The sequence below is a fragment of the Euprymna scolopes genome, chromosome 32 (genome assembly GCF_053919585.1).
Source record: "Euprymna scolopes isolate OS-2025 chromosome 32, ASM5391958v1, whole genome shotgun sequence".
Taxonomy (NCBI): Eukaryota; Metazoa; Mollusca; class Cephalopoda; order Sepiida; family Sepiolidae; genus Euprymna; species Euprymna scolopes.
Window position 1 is genome coordinate 34,680,513 of NC_136513.1, and position 16,747 is coordinate 34,697,259.

The window sequence follows — 16,747 nt, forward strand, 5'->3', positions numbered from 1 at the left end:
AAAAAAATCTCTATTATATAAAAGGAACTTTGTGTGTGTGAGTTTATTTCCTATAGACTCTAAAACAGCTGGGCTTCTTTTTTTTTTTTTTTTTTGAAATTTCATACAAATACCTGCCAGTGTTCGTAGATGTTTTGTATCGAAATGTCTTCAATGAGTATCGATAATCAAAATAATCCAATGAAAGAAAGGACAAGCGTTTTCGACTAAAGTTAACACCTTACACAGCCTAACATCACGAGTGTCTCTGAGAAGTTTTATTACCACACAAGCCAAAAGGCCCAACATATAAACAGTCGGTTCTTTGATATGACAGGGGCGCGTTTGAAATAATTGTTTCTGTTTAAAGCACAGTTTCCCCATGATACTTGACCGTTTTATTTTAATCTTAAAATCCAGCTACTACTACCACACAAGCAGTAAGCCCACGCATATAAAATCAACAGTAGGATATTTCTGTTTCAAGCACAATTGAAGCATGATGTTTGATTTTCGCATGTTGAATTTTAATTGAAGGCAATTTATATAAAAAATAATTTTATAAAATCAACAGTAGATTCTCTGCAGTGCAATGTAGACTACAATATATTGTGGACTAAGTAACTGCAGGGAAGTATGTGAAGCTTTCTCCCGGTTCACCGTGATGGATCCTTAATTAGAGCAGGCTATCGATTGATTTGATTGAAAAATAGGCGGTTTCACCGATTTCTATAGCAATAAAAAATATGGAAGTGTGAAAAGTTCATTGGTCATCTCTAAATTCAAGGCAACATCGGGTCTAGTATTTGATAAATTTGCATATTTTTTTAATTCCGTATTTTTAAATATTTTACTGTTGAATATAAAATTGGTGATAATACACTTTTGTGAATTACATTGTGTACGTTGTATGTAAATGTACGTTTTGTTTCGACCCAGAAGTCTGTGGGTGGTTTCACTTCTATTCAGCTTGTGTTGTTCAATTAATTGCATAAGATTACAAGTGGCAGGTGCCCGACTTAGCAATCTATGGTCCCCTCTTGTCTAGCTACAGCCACTACCAATAATTTTCCTTTTACTCTATGTGTGCCTTAAAATGAAAACTTTCATGAGCAATGGTTCTTTCCTGGAACTGCTTGTTTGTGGAAAATGATACTGTGGGGCTGCTTCCCAGTTGACTATGACATTGTGGATTTCAAGTTTAATGTAAATAAATTCTTGTTGAGCCATCCTCTTAAATAATCAGATTCTGCAAAACTTCCAACATCATTACTAATCATCAGTGTTATTTCACCATTCACCTGACACTCATTAATGCTTATCCTCAAGTAGCCTTTGGGCCTTAATAAGTGATGACTCATGAGTAAAAAGAAAAAGTTTGCCCATGCTTAGTGGCTGAGACCTTATGGTAATTAAATGAGATAATAATGTAGGTTTGTATGCTTTTCATCCACTTCATTTTTTTTTTTCTTTTCTTTTTTAGGCTAAAGATGGGGAAGAGGGAGGAGGTGATGCAAATGGCGATGCGGCTGCAAGTAAAGAAACAGCGGTATGTATATCTATATCTATACTTGTAACTGTTCCTATTTACTTGCCTCCCCACGAGGTCAGAGTTAGACACAAGGTCAGTTTTTAATGTGGGTAAAATCCAGCTCCCCAAAAAGGGGCACTCTGGATAGGAACGAAAATAAAAATTGTCTGTCATGGAGGATCTCTCCTTCACTGACTGAGGACCGAAAAAGTGAAGTGTAGCATCAGAACAGATACCACACTGTGATCCTCACCCGAAGGCCAAGAATTGTTACCATATCTATTGTTTCTCTTAGTCTCTCTCACTGTCCCTATGTTCCTTTACTGGACTGATCTGGCGCAAATTTTGTATGAACCTTTTTTTTAAGATAAGGTACAGCAAACTCAGTGTTATGGTATCTGTTCGATGCATGGTTAAGGATTGATAGGAATTAGTATTTTCCGCAAAAATAAACACAAATTTAACCATATTCAACCATTTGGCATAACGCACTCATTCCAAGTCAACAGGCTATAACTTTTACCTATTTTTAATGAGCTAAAAAGTCTAATATATATATATATATATATATATATATATATATATATATTACTGATTTCAAAAGTTAAAAAGATAAATGACTTGGGTGCTATCAGCTAGAATTAAAACCAAAACCATTTAGCATTCCAGCTGTGTTCCCTAACCTGGCAGGTAGATAAGAGTTAAAAATTAAACCATTTCAAGCTATGATTGAATTTGCGCATGCACAAAAGTAATAAGAAATATGTTGGCCTAAATCAAAACGTAGATTCCATGAACAAAGCTTCTTTCTTAGAAGTGCACGCCTGTGGAACTCTCTTCTGTTTGCTTGTTTCCCACCTGACTACAACTTGGATGTCTTCAAGTCCAACATAAACAAATTCCTGAAGAACCGCCCCCTTAAGTAAGACACTTTATCAAATCTCCATTACTAATGATTACTATGATATTATCCCATTGATTATGGTACACACAATAACCCTTATCCCTGAATGGCTTCTGGACCTTGATTACCATGAAAAAAAAAAAGTTGAAATGAACATTTTGCATTTCAATTTGCTGACATATGTGATATAAATGCGGGAGTGCCTCAGGGGTATATCCTTGGACCTCTATTGTTCCTAATATTTATTAATGACCTCCCTGACGAAACTGCCTCTGAGATGGGTATATATGCTGATGACACCACACTCTATAACAGGCATGACAGGAAAACAAATGAACACATAACTAAAGAAATGGCAAAAACACTAGAGGATGACCTCCAATCTGTAGTGGAATGGGGACATAAATGGATGGTCACATTCAATGCTGCCAAGACTAAACTTGTTTCCTTCAATAATTACAAGAAACCTTCTCTGCCACCAATAGCAATGGCCAGTGACTCCCTGTCTGAGAGTACATCTTTCAAACTGCTTGGCCTAACGTTCACAGGAAACATGAGTTGGAACAATTATATTGAAAACATTGCTAGGGCCGCTGCAAAAAAGGTAGGCTCTCTCTACCGTGCTAGAAAACTACTGACACCTGAAAGTATCCTGTACCTCTATAAGGCCACCATTCGCCCATGTATGGAGTATTGTTGTCACATTTGGGCTGGTGCATCTGCTACTAGTCTCTCGCTCCTAGACAAGGTTCAAAAGAGAGTCGCCAATCTGATAGGCCCTGAACTGGCATCTAAGCTTCAGCCTCTGTCCCATCGACGAAACATTGCATCCCTCTGCCTGTTCTACAGGTATTTTAATGGTGAATGCTCTGACAAACTGCAGACACTTGTGCCCCCACGATGTAGACACCCTCAACAAACCCGACAGGCAGCTAAATCCCACCCCCACACAGTAGAGATCCCTAGATGTAAAAGATCTTTCTTCTCCAGTAGTTTCTTCCCCAGAACCGCTAGACTCTGGAATTCCATTCCAGGTCCCTGCTTCCCTAACTGTACTGATATGCACAAATTCAAGTGTAACGTGAACCGACATCTTGCTGCCCAAATCCCAACATAGTGCCCCAGTAGTTGCTGCCCCTGATAGTAGCCCCCTACACCAAAGTGGCAATGTGCCTTGTTTGGATTTAAAATGTAATAAAAAAAAAAAAAATTATTTCTGTACGCATCATTCGTCCACCTAAACAAAGATTTTACTCGTTATAAACTGTCTCAGATGTATGATTACCATTTCCTATTAATTTTAGTGTTATGTGACCTGTAGTTTACGAGTTTATTGGTTAAATATTTTCACACATATATGTATTATTTTATTTATATAGTTATTAGTTAAATTCTTACACAGATCTAAAATATAAAGCAACCTGCCTAACTCAATGCTCACAACAATGCATTAAAACCTAAAAACCATATCTATGCAACTAAACAAAACATCACAATTACTACCTAACTCAAGAAACCACAACGATTCAGCTCCTGATGCAAAAACACTCCAAACAACCAATTTCCTTAAGAATCCAAAAACCCCAACTAAAATAAAAATAAAAATTATTCATGAAAATTTACATGAACTTAAATAACCACAAATGGTTGAGAGGTCGTTAAAAATGATGCAAGTAGGTTGCAAAGTAACTTTTATTAGCTATAGTAACATTTATTTGTTGTATTTATTTGATTTTTTTTTTTTACCACTTTTTGAATTGCTGTAGATTGTAAAACAAACCCCAAATTTTATTTTGAAAACTTGAAATTTGTCTGGAAAAGGCTTGAAAATGGACAGTAAAAATGTGTATGAACTCTATTATAAATTTATTCTTTCACCATTATTTTTTAAATTATTTTTTAAAATTATTTTTTAATTTTTAATTATTTTGAATTATCTTTTAATTATTTTGAATTATCTTTTAAATATCTTTTAATTATCTTTTATCTTTTAATTATCTTTTATCTTTTAATTATCTGTTAATTATCTTTTAAATATCTTTTAATTATCTTTTATCTTTTAATTATCTTTTAATTATCTTTTATCTTTTAATTATCTGTTAATTATCTTTTAAATATCTTTTAATTATCTTTTATCTTTTAATTATCTTTTAATTATCTGTTAATTATTGTCTGAAACTGTTTTATTGCTCTTGCCTTTTTTATTAAACATTTCTATAACTTTTTTTTTTTTTTTTTTTTTTTTAAATTTTTCTCTTCAAAAAATCAACCTTGTAGAACTCAAATCCAAATGAAAAAACAGCAGATGGCAAAGTTCCTAATGAACGGCGCAACTCCGAAGACTTGTATGCTGTACATGACTTTGATATCAAAATAGATCTGGAAGTACCAATGTCAGGTGAGTACTGGAACTTTCACACCCATAAAATAAAAATAATAATAATAAAAAAAAAAAAAATACCTTCGTTAACTTTTTCTAATAAGTGTGTTTTATTTTGTACTAGCTTGTTTTGTCATTCGTTTTCAATTAAATTTCCTACTTATTAGTAAAAATCATTGAAATGAAAAAAAAATTAGTCAGAAAAAGAAGACAAAACTAGTCAATAAGACTTAACTATATGAAAAGAAGCAAATGGAACCAAAAAACAAGTTTCAACACATAATTTTGTCTGCTATATGTGTGACCGAATGTGCAAGTCAAATGCTGGCCTGAAAAGTCATCTTCGGGCCCACGAATGTGTTTGGGTGTCGCTAACGATTAATCTGAAAACTGATGAGGTTGTTGGTGAGCATTGGGATTGTTAACGTCTGTAAAGACGAAGCAATTGCCATATGAAAAGAGGACAAAACTAATCGATAAGACTAAACTATATGAAAAGACAAAACTAATCGATAAGACTAAACTATATGAAAAGAAGACAAAACTAATCGATAAGACTAAACTATATGAAAAGAAGACAAAACTAATCGATAAGACTAAACTATATGAAAAGAAGACAAAACTAATCGATAAGACTAAACTATATGAAAAGAAGACAAAACTAATCGATAAGACTAAACTATATGAAAAGAAGACAAAACTAATCGATAAGACTAAACTATATGAAAAGAAGACAAAACTAATCGATAAGACTAAACTAGGAGACAAACTCTGAGAACTCTGGACAACATTCACTTATAGCTAGTGGAGCTTTAGGCCAAGATCACAGTGTAGTATCTGTTCTGATGCTACACTTCATCTTTTCTGTCCTCTGTCAGTGGAGGAGAAATCCTTCATGACTGAGACAATTTTTATTTTTGTTCCTATCCAGAGTACCCCATTTTGGGGAGCTGGATTTCCTCCATATTAAAAACCAACCTTGTATCTCTGCCCTCGTGGGGAGGCAAGTAAAAAGCCAGTGGAGCTTAGAAAAGTATCTCACTGGAGACAATTTAAAATAATGACTTAGAATGTTTCAACTGTAAGGGAGATAATTCAATTATTTTAAGATAAAAGGAAAGGATATAGTTTATTGGTTCTGGTCTTATGTCTGTTGAAATTAAAATCTCATAAATATTTACTATCAATAAAAAAAAAGAAAGATGACAAAAGTAATTGATGAGAAAAAGGAGAACAACTAATCGATAAGACTAAACTATAAAAGAAGACAGAACTAATCGATAAGACTAAACTATAAGATAAAGAGAAACCTCCAAGGAACTCTGGACAATATTCGTATCAAGCCAGCACGTCATAGAAGATTATCTCCCTTTTTCTAAAATAAAAGATGACGTGCTGACATGTTGTTCAGAGGTTGTTCACTTTGAATATTTAATTAATTTTATTTTTTGTTAAAATTCTACTTGATGATTTTCTGTAATTTTTTGTACTGATAAATATATTCATAAGTTTTCATTTTATTTTATTTGGAATTACCATCTTCCACTTGAGCATTAATAGAAATTAGTATCGATAGGGTAGTAAGAATGAGATAACTCCAAATAAAATTATGGTCAAGTAAATTTAAAAAATAAAGAAAATTACCAAATTTTTATCTAAATAAAAAAAAAAAAAAAAAAAACAACACAAAAACGCAAACAACTTATGATTTCAATAAAATTTTCAGTGATTAATTTTGGGTTTTTGTCCAGAATTCCCACACTATTGAGAAACAAAAATAAAAAAAAAAATCTGTATAATGTGTGTATTTATGATGAAACGAAAATATCATATGCCAAAAATCACATTATGTTTAAAAATTGGAAAAAGAAATTGATTGCATCAGTGTAAAGCATGTTATTGATCTGTACACAATACGTGAAAATGCATTGTAGCATTTTCATATTACACAACCAGTTTGCACATGGTCTTTTACATCAACACACTTGCGCATGTGCATTTTCACCTGTGAGTCATGAAGAAAAAGTCCTTTTTACATACATCTGTGGTTGCTGGTCTTTATTCTACAATCGTTGCTTTTCCATATTTGGGCCGTGACTCCTCATGATTGCCGATCTTCTGTTTAATTCTAGACGAATCTGTTTATGCATGGAAACACAATGAAAAATTGTTGTCTTTTAAAGGTTTTATTTAGAGAATTTTTGTTCATAGGAGGAGAGACTAATATTTAATTCTGATTATTTCTTAACTTGGTTTCTCTAACTTAGTCGACATGTGGGCAGAGTCTCGAGACAACATTCACTTAGATTCTCTCTACATTGTTAGACACATGTCACCTGTCTCATTAATCGAGTAAGATAGTAACTAAAAACTCTGTTTTGTCCCCCCTGAACATGTAATGTCATCCGTTTGTCATATCATTTGATCATGTCATATCATTTGATCATGTCATATCATTTGATCATGTCATATCATTTGATCATGTCATATCATTTGATCATGTCATATTATTTGATCATGTCATATCATTTGATCATATCATATCATTTGATCATATCATATCATTTGATCATGTCATATCATTTGATCATGTCATATCATTTGATCATGTCATATCATTTGATCATGTCATATATCATTTGATCATGTCATATATCATTTGATCATGTCATATATCATTTGATCATGTCATATATCATTTGATCATGTCATATATCATTTGATCATGTCATATATCATTTGATCATGTCATATATCATTTGATCATGTCATATCATTTGATCATGTCATATATCATTTGATCATGTCATATCATTTGATCATGTCATATATCATTTGATCATGTCATATCATTTGATCATGTCATATATCATTTGATCATGTCATATCATTTGATCATGTCATATATCATTTGATCATATCTCATTCGATCATATATCATTTGATACCTGTACAAGAGCAATGAGTTCATACTGTAGATGCAACATTGGGGCAATGGGACAGGAGTTGGAGCCTCATTGACAAAGTAGAACCTATTAGATGGAAGATTCTTTTTTGGACCCTATCCAAGAGGGAGAGACTAGTGATAGATGCAGCAATACTCTGTAACATAGTGCATATAAGCACATCAGAAAGTATCAGCAGCAGCAAAGGATAGCTGGCTTGCGAAGAGATTAGCAATAACAGCAATTAAAAATTGTGCACATGTGCAAACTATAAAGTGTGCACAAAGAAGGAAAAAAGGAGAGAAAAATCCACCATGTGCTCAGGGTAGAAGGAAAGTGGGCCTCGAAGAAAATGAATGTGTCAGGTCGAGGACAAGAATGGACAGAAAGGAGAAATACATACCAGGTTAGATGACCTGTAGCAGCGAGAGACTTTAAGTGGTGTCAAGACGGGGAAAGTAGCAGTAATAAAAAATGTTAAAAGAGAAAAAATGTAGACCACAGCAGCCGTAAGACGACTAACAGGATGGATGCTGAGACCCTTCAGGAGTATGAACAGTGAGGGCTGGAATACTGCTGTCAGCTGTGGTCTCCACAAAAAAAAAAAGTAACAGAAATTTGCAGAATAGAAGCACCCCAGAGAACATTCACCAGCAAAATATGCAGATTAGACCAAATGAATTACTGGGAGAGGTTGAAGGAGCTGTAACTGTATTCACTACAACGTCGAAGAAAACAATTTATATATATATATATATATATATATATAAAACAATATATATATATGGAAAATCTTGGAAGGAAGCGTAGAAAACAACAATAGTAGAACTCCCCCACCAGCGGCGAGGGACACTGTGTTATATAAAAATAACGCCGCAGACTACACAGTGGATCAAGTTCTTCATCCCACTACAGATTCACCTACAGTGGTACAGAAACCTTCAGCTGTATTCCAGCCGCAATAAAAAAAAATATAAGAAGAGTTAACCCCCCCCCCCCACTCCAGCCAGACACTTTCAAGAAACATCTGGCTGAAAAAGATTCTTGACCAGTTACCAACACAAGGCTACCCTAGTCCCAACCTCAATCGCCTAGTGGACTGGACCTCTGTAGGAAGTGGGCAGCCTCAGTGCAGTGGAGCTCTATAACTCAGCTGTGTTAATAACTGACGGAATAAGACAAACAAACAAACAAAGCTGGATAGTGACAAATGGTATGAAGAGTTTCCCCTACATTGACCAATATCTGATATTTAAGTGTATTTTACGACCGGGCAAAGCCCCCACCCCCCACCCACACACTAGTAATGATAAAAACAGCTTAAAATTAATCCTAAGAAATGAGTGGAGTGGTATTCTCCCCTCCCCTATATCTTAGGCAAACAATTTCTTTCTTTCCTTTGTTTGTATATGAAAACAAGGGCGAATAATGGTTTCGTGAAGGTACAAGATGCATGTTTTTTTTTCTAGGGAGTTATCTTTGACTAGCTTAAATCATGCCAGCTGCGACTAGGTCTGTTTCTGTTTTTCCACCTGTTTATTGTGACATGTACTTAATGTGGCCATTGCCGAAATTCATACTAGTTAACGTAATCTTTACTTATCGACATAGGGTTCCAATAGATAAACATCTTTTTTTAAATTTTTTTGCTTTTTTTTCCAGGATCATCAATGGTGCCCTACAACCGTGCTGCTCAGCCCGTAAAGGAAGTGACGCCACGGAGATCGTTAAATCTCGAAGATTATAAAAAGAGACGAGGATTAATATAAAACCTGGAGGAGGATGACAACGATCTGTTGTTTATTCCTCTCCTCCCTCTCCCTTTTCTTTGTGTAAAATAAAACTTTTGATAGACGTATTTTGGACTGAAATAAATAAATAAATAAATAAAAAAAAAAGGAAAGAAAAATATGTGGTCGGAGGAAATTATGTACATCTTCAGAGGAAACAAAACAAAAAATAAAAATGGAGAAAAAAAAGCAAATGAAATCAAAATCTGGGTTCTTATTTAGAATTCGACTAAAAAAAAAAAAATCTTTACAATGTATGTACTAGCCACGGAACAAAGATGTCATATTCCAAAAATTATGTAAATTAATCAGGTAGTTTTTTTTTTTAACTTAGAAAATCCAAATTTACAATTTTTAGCAAAACAAAAAAGTTTTAGTTATTTTTAATATACACACAAAATCTCAGTAGTTAAATTAAGTTGTTGTCCTCGAATTTTAACACATTCTGAAACAAAATGGTGGCTCCCAGCTCCCTCGTCATGAAATTTGATTTTTTTCTAGTTAAAAAAAAAAAAACAAAAAAAAAACAACTACTTGATCAATTTATATGATTTTTGGAATATGATATCTTTGTTCTTTGACAGATATGTACATTATAAAGATTTGTCTATTTTTTTTAATCAAATCAAATTCTAAATAAAAAACCAAAATCTGTTTGGAAAAAAACAACAAAAACAACAAACAACTCTGACAAAAATAAAAATGAACCATTGTAAGTAGTAATTCATACTTAACGACCCTGCCTCTTCCACCACCCCTTCCTCCTCCTCCACCTGTAATGTACAGAAAAAAAATACAAAATCTAAGAAAAAAATATATCAGAATCATCCTTTTTTTTTTTGTTTTTGTAAAGTTATCTGATATTAAAAAGAAAAGCACCCTTACATTCATGTCATGAAGTGTTTTTTTTTTTTTTTTTTTCCTTCTTCCATAAGAGAGCTCAGCATTTCTACATTATAATAACGGGGTAAAAAATGAATTTCAAGTAAAACAAATGGTACCAACATAATTGTCAGGTCGCAAATAGTAACATATCCAAAAAATTATGAAAAAAAAAATTATTAATGAGAAATTTGTGAAAGTAAGTAAAACCACTATATTACACTTACTAAAAAAAAGATAAGTTGACAGGGTAGATAATGAAGTTCTGTTTATGTCACGTGACAAACATGATTCAAAATGTTGGACATATTTTATCCTCATCTAGACTTTATTGAAAGCTGTTTTTCATGAATAATTATTTCTCTACCTTATCGCTTTCCATAATTTTCGGATATGTTATTATTTGCGACATGACAATTACGTAGGTACCATTTGTTTCACATAAAATTCAATATTTTTTCGTTATTATAATGTAGAAGCACTGAGAGCTCTTTTTTTTTTCTCCTTTCACAGGAGAGCTCATTTTTTTTTTTTTTTTTTTTTTTTAACTCAGGGCTTGTTTGGAAAAACAAAAATCAAAACTCGAAAAATTGAATTTCAACGAAGTCATGTTGTCTACATAATTTTCATGTTAAACATTACTGTATTACAAAAAAACTGTACTGTCACAATCCGGTGATTCACCATTGTTCCTATTTACAATGCCTCCCCACTGGACAGAGTTAGATACCGGGGTCGTTTTTTAATGTGGAGAAAAGGAACAAAAAATAAAAATTGTCTCAGTCGTGAAGGATTTCTCCTCCACTGACAGAGAACAAAAAAAAATTGAAGTGTAGCATCTGAAGAACAGATACTACACTTTGATCTTGATCCAAAGGTCAACTTTTGAAATGTGACTTGCTCAAGGGAAGTAACTCACCATTTTAAATGTGAATGAAGCCAGAAAGAATTTATTAAAAGAAAAACAATACATGAAATACACGGCAAAGTGGATGCATATTTTTTTAGGTAACTGTTGAATTTTTTTATTTATCAAAATAACTTCGAAATTTTTCCGTTTTTAAAAATTTATAACTGGCTAAACTTTTTTAATTTATCACCATTTTGGTGTTTAGCAACAAATGAACTTGTCGATTCTCTTTTTGTGTGATATTTAAGCACGTCATTCAAGCAACCAAAGATGTCGGGCAACAAGAAGCAGTCGATTTTAATTTAGACGAACTGGTATGCTGTCTTTTTTTTTTTTATTTTTATACTAAAAATCTTTATAAAAAAAAAAAAAATAAACATTATTTTGTGTGTGGCCGTTATGTTGCAAATGAACAAAAAAAAATTAAACAAATAAAAAAAAAAAATCCGGGTCGACATTTTTTCTTTTTCTACAAAAGGTTTTTTATTACCATTACTTTCGGCATCACTTAAAAAAAAAAGTGTCTCGCGGCCACATGTTCATTTTAGCCTGGAAAGCAATTCTCCTTCCCACTGCAGACCAGCTGCAGCCAGCCATTTCTCACCTGCATCTTCCTGTGTCCATTCTCGATGCCCATTATTTTTTCTCTGCCGAGCACGTGTTGCATTTTTTCTTTTTTTTTTTTTTTTTTCATTCCTTTTCTCTCTCACAATTCCTAATTTGCATATGTGCGATTTTCTGCTGCTGCTAATCTTTTCACATGCTGACCATCCTTTGCTGCTGATAGTTCCCATGCTTTCACCCACACCATGCTTCAGGGATACATAGCAAAGTTAACAGAACATACGCATATTTTTCTAGGTAAATGTTGATTTTTAAACCTGGATAATTTTCTTTAATTAAATTGGAGATACTCTCACAACTGGGCCGTTGCACTAAAGAGACTGCAGTTACCTCCCCTGACTTCATGCAATTACAAACTCTTCTATTTATGATTTACTTGTAATTTACTTTGAAAACTATTTTCATTAATTTATTTCTAATTTTTCGTAATTTTTGGATGTGTTCCTAATTTCGACATGACAAGTAAATAGACATTGGTTTTAGTAGAAATTCAATTTTTCGATATTATTTAGAAAAGACGCCTTTTTTTAATCTACGTTTAAACCGACTAAAGTAAGTGATCTCCCTTGTGTCGTTAACGTTCTTGCCTCCCCTTGCTTTTTCTAAACAAAGCACGCCATTCAAGCAACCTAGGCTTCTTATGCCAAGAACAACAAGAAGCAATCGAGTTTAATCTACACGAACTCGTATGTGTTTTTTTTTTTTTTAATTTTTTTTTCTTAAAAATAAACAATTGTTTGAGGGTATTTAACAAATATTAATAAAACATTTTCATTGTCATTTTATTTATTTATTTTTTTATTTATTTATTTATTTTTTTTGTAAACCTACTATAAAAAAATTACAATTTTAACTTAAAGGAACTGTTTTTTTTTTTTTTTTTTTTTTTTCATGTTCAACACAATATTTTTAACATTTCCCCTAAGTTTGTGAAAAAAAAAAAAAAAAGAGATCAAAACCATCTTGGAAACCTAGTAGGTGATGCCCTTTTCTCTTCTCCTGCCTCTTCCCCACAGAAGAGACGTTGCGAGCTTGTCTCTGCTCTATCATTATTTTCATGGCAAGTGCTCGACAGAACTCCAATCTATGATCACTCTTTGCCAAACTTTCACAAAAGACACTCAATTGTTCTGCTGGCCTACTTGTCAGGTTAGTCTACAGTATTTACCAGTAAAAAAATATTTGTGTGTACCGAAAATTGAGAAAATTTTAATATAAAAAAAAAGTTAATTTACTATTTGTGACTACGCCCCACGCCCCACACATAACAATCTTGAAGTTGTAATCGAGTTAGTTGGGAGACCAGATGTTGGAACAAGCAAAGTCTTGGAGCTTCTCGGACAGCCATTGCTATAAAAATAGAAGGCACAACTAATCGACAAGACTAAGAACAGAAGACACAACTCCATGTTTTTAACAATTAAGAAAAGATGACCAAACTAAACTAATCGATAAGACTGGATGGTAAGAAAAAAAAAGTCCAAACTAATCGATAAGACTATTCACACATTTCAAACAAGATTTTATGCATAGTACTAAAAAGATTTGAAGTCAGGTTAGGGTTTCTCATGTAATATTAAAAAACAAAAAAACATTTTTATTACCTATATACGATTTTTAATAGTATTATGTTGCCCCCCCCCGGTTCCCTGCAAATTCCATTAACTCATTTTTTGTTCAAGTATCTACAAAATTAAAAATATCAGATCAGCATTTTTATTAAATTTGAATCCAAATATAATTGATAGATTCATTTTTTTTTTTGTACTTATGCATTTTACGATCTGCAATTTCCACGAAATTGGATGAAGCTCACTCGTCAGCTGACGGAAATAACTGGAAAAAGCCAGGTGAGCGTTCTTCAATCTTTCAAAACGCTATGAAAAAAATAAACGTTTATTTAACCCCCAACTCTAACCTGTGTGATTAAAATGACATTTTTATTTCTTCCAATTTATGAAAAAGTCGCATGCTTAGATTTATATTAGCTAAAAACCATTCATTCCTAATATTGCGATCGGCCTTTTCCAGTTATTGATGTCCGCTATCAAGCAAATCTGAGTAACTTTGTGGAAATTGTGGGCCGTACAATGTATAAGAAGTTTTTTTAATAAAATCTATGGATGGTATATTTAATAATCTAATATATAAAAGGCTATATGTCTGTTTGTCTGTTTCCATATTTTCGAACTCTATCTCCTCCGAAACTAAAAGTCGTAGAGTGGCGCTAGGTACTTCAAATAATCGGATTTTTCATGAACCGTTCTTTTATGGGTCTTTAGCTGGTTAACATGGTCGTTAAGGGGTCAAAATGGAAAAAGTCGTTATACATTTTGTAAATTGATCTTAGTTTATTTTTAATTTTTAAGCAGAGTACAAAATAGACTTCGTGGCTCAGTGGGGGATGCTCTTTTCTCTTCCCTGCAACCTCTCTCCCACAGAAGAGACGTTGTGAACCTGTCTTTGTTTTATCATTACTTTCATGGCAAGTGCCCGTCTGAGCTCCAATCTCTGCCCCCCCCTCGCCAATCTTTCATGATAAACACCCGTCTAGCTGAAACCGCTGTCAATAATTTTCCCCACTCTTTATCTGTGCCTAAATCAAAACGTGGATTCCATGAACAAAGCTTTTTTTCTCGGAACTGCACACCTGTGGAACTCTCTTCCGTTTGCCTGTTTCCCACCTGACTACAACGTGGATGTCTTCAAGTCCAACATAAACAAATTCCTGATGAACCACTCTCTTAAGTAAGACACTTTATCAAATCTCCATTACTAACGATTACTATGATACTATCTCATTGATTACTGTACACGCAATAACCCTTATCCCCGAGTGGCTTCCGGACCTTGATAAGTGGTGACCTCCATGTAAAAAAAAAAAAAAAAAAAAAAAAAAAAAAAAAAAAGTGTGTGCCATGCTAGTACAGTAGTAAAGTCACCCACTTTGAATGCTAGTTTCGGTTTCGATTCTAGCTGATGGCACCCAAATATTTTTTTTTTATTTTTGAAATCCTGACTCTATAATAATATATACGAAATCTGGACAAATTAAAATGTATTTAAGCGTATTTTACCCCTGGGCAAAAGTCCCCCCCCCCACTAGTAATGATAAAAACAGCTTAAAATTAATTCTAGGAAATGAGTGGAGTGGTATTCTCCCTTCCCATATATCTCAGGGTAATAGTTAATGGAAGGGGAGCCTTTGTGTTGTTTTCGACTATGCTCGACCACTTTTTATTTTTTTTATTTCTTTCACAGTTCACTATTGTATGAACGCTCGCAATGTATCTCTCCACAATTTTGGCTTCAACGATTCTCACTCATTTGCAAATGATTTCGGCGCGATGTTTGTTGATAGTAAGGACACAATTCACAAGGACCATGAACTGGAACAGATACATTGAGAGCATTGCCAAGGCTGCTGTGAAAAAGGTGGGCTCTCTCTACCGTGCTAAAAAGATATTCACACCTGAAAGTATCCTGTGTCTCTATAAGGCCACCATTCGCCCATGTTACGTAGATTCCATGAGCAAAGCTTCTTTCTTAGAACTGCACGCCAGTGGAACTCTCTGCCAATTGCCTGTTTCCCACCTGACTACAACTTGGACGTCTTCAAGTCGAACATAAACAAACTCCTGATAAACCACCCCTTTAAGTAAGACACTCTATCTAACCACCCAATACTAATGATTACTACAATACTATCTCATTGAGTACTGTCCACACAATAACCCCTATCCCTGAGTGGCCTTCGGGCCTTGATAAGTGGTGAACCCCATGTAAAAAAAAAAAGAGAAAAAAAAAATGTATGGAGTACTGTTATCACATTTGGGCTGATGCATCTGTTACCAGTCTCTCGCTCCTGGACAGGGTTCAAAAGAGTCGCCAATCTGATTGGTCCTGAACTGTCATCAAACCTTCAACCATTGTCCCATCGACGTAATGTTGCATCCCTCTGCCGGTTCTACAAGTATTTTAATGGTGAATGCTCCGATGAACTACAAGCCCTTGTATTCACTCGACGTAAATACTCCCGACAAGCAGCAAAATCACACCCCTTCACGATAGAGATCCCTAGATGTAAGAAAGCCTTCTACTGTAATAGCTTCTTTCTCAGAACTGCTAGACTTTGGAACTCCCTTCCGAGTTCCTGCTTTCCCAACTGTACTGACATGCAGAAGTTCAAGTGTAATATGAACGGACATCTTGCTGCTCAGCTCCCTACATAGGATCCCGGAAAATTATGTCCCTGATAGTAGCCCCCTACATGTGCCTTGTTTTGGTTGAAAATGGAATTAAATAATAATAAAAATAAAAAAATCACTGAAAACGGTCTTCGTTCACATTGCCTTCTTATTAAAAGCAGGAAAATCATAGTTATGTCCCCTTGACCATCTTTTTTTTCTTTTCAACTATTTTCAAAATTTGAAATATTAGAATAACATTTTTGGTTCTATCTAGAATTCATATGTTGCACAATCACGTAGATAAACCAGATCACCGAAGTTAAGCAATGATGAATCTGGCTAATACTTGATGTGTGTCCATTTGGGAATACTAGGCGCTGTACAGAGTGGAAGGACAGCACTAGGTGTGTCAGAAATTTCGTGAAAAATAGTGAATAATTCCACCCCGTCTTTCCAAGCTTATAACTCCTCGAAAAATGTAATTCAAGCCCTAATTTTTTTTTCAATTAAAGGAGCAAGGACCAAGGTTTCATTAAAAAAACAAACAACGTGTTTTTTTTTTTTTTAAAAAAGGTTTTAAACTTCGGACTTTACAGGTAAATTTCTAAAAAA

General features: G+C 33.8%; 1 protein-coding gene across 1 annotated transcript in view; it reads left to right on the forward strand.

Moving 5' to 3' along the window:
• LOC145256253 (RNA polymerase-associated protein RTF1 homolog) overlaps window positions 1–10,424 on the forward strand; it is an 86,395-nt gene extending 75,971 nt beyond the window's left edge. Inside the window, exons 15-17 of the mRNA XM_080114911.1 lie at window positions 1,463–1,528; window positions 4,692–4,812; window positions 9,402–10,424. Of these exons, the coding sequence (XP_079971037.1) occupies window positions 1,463–1,528; window positions 4,692–4,812; window positions 9,402–9,508 (294 nt within the window). The 3' untranslated portion in view covers window positions 9,509–10,424. The remainder of the gene's footprint in view (window positions 1–1,462; window positions 1,529–4,691; window positions 4,813–9,401) is intronic.
• Window positions 10,425–16,747: the final 6,323 nt, after the last annotated feature.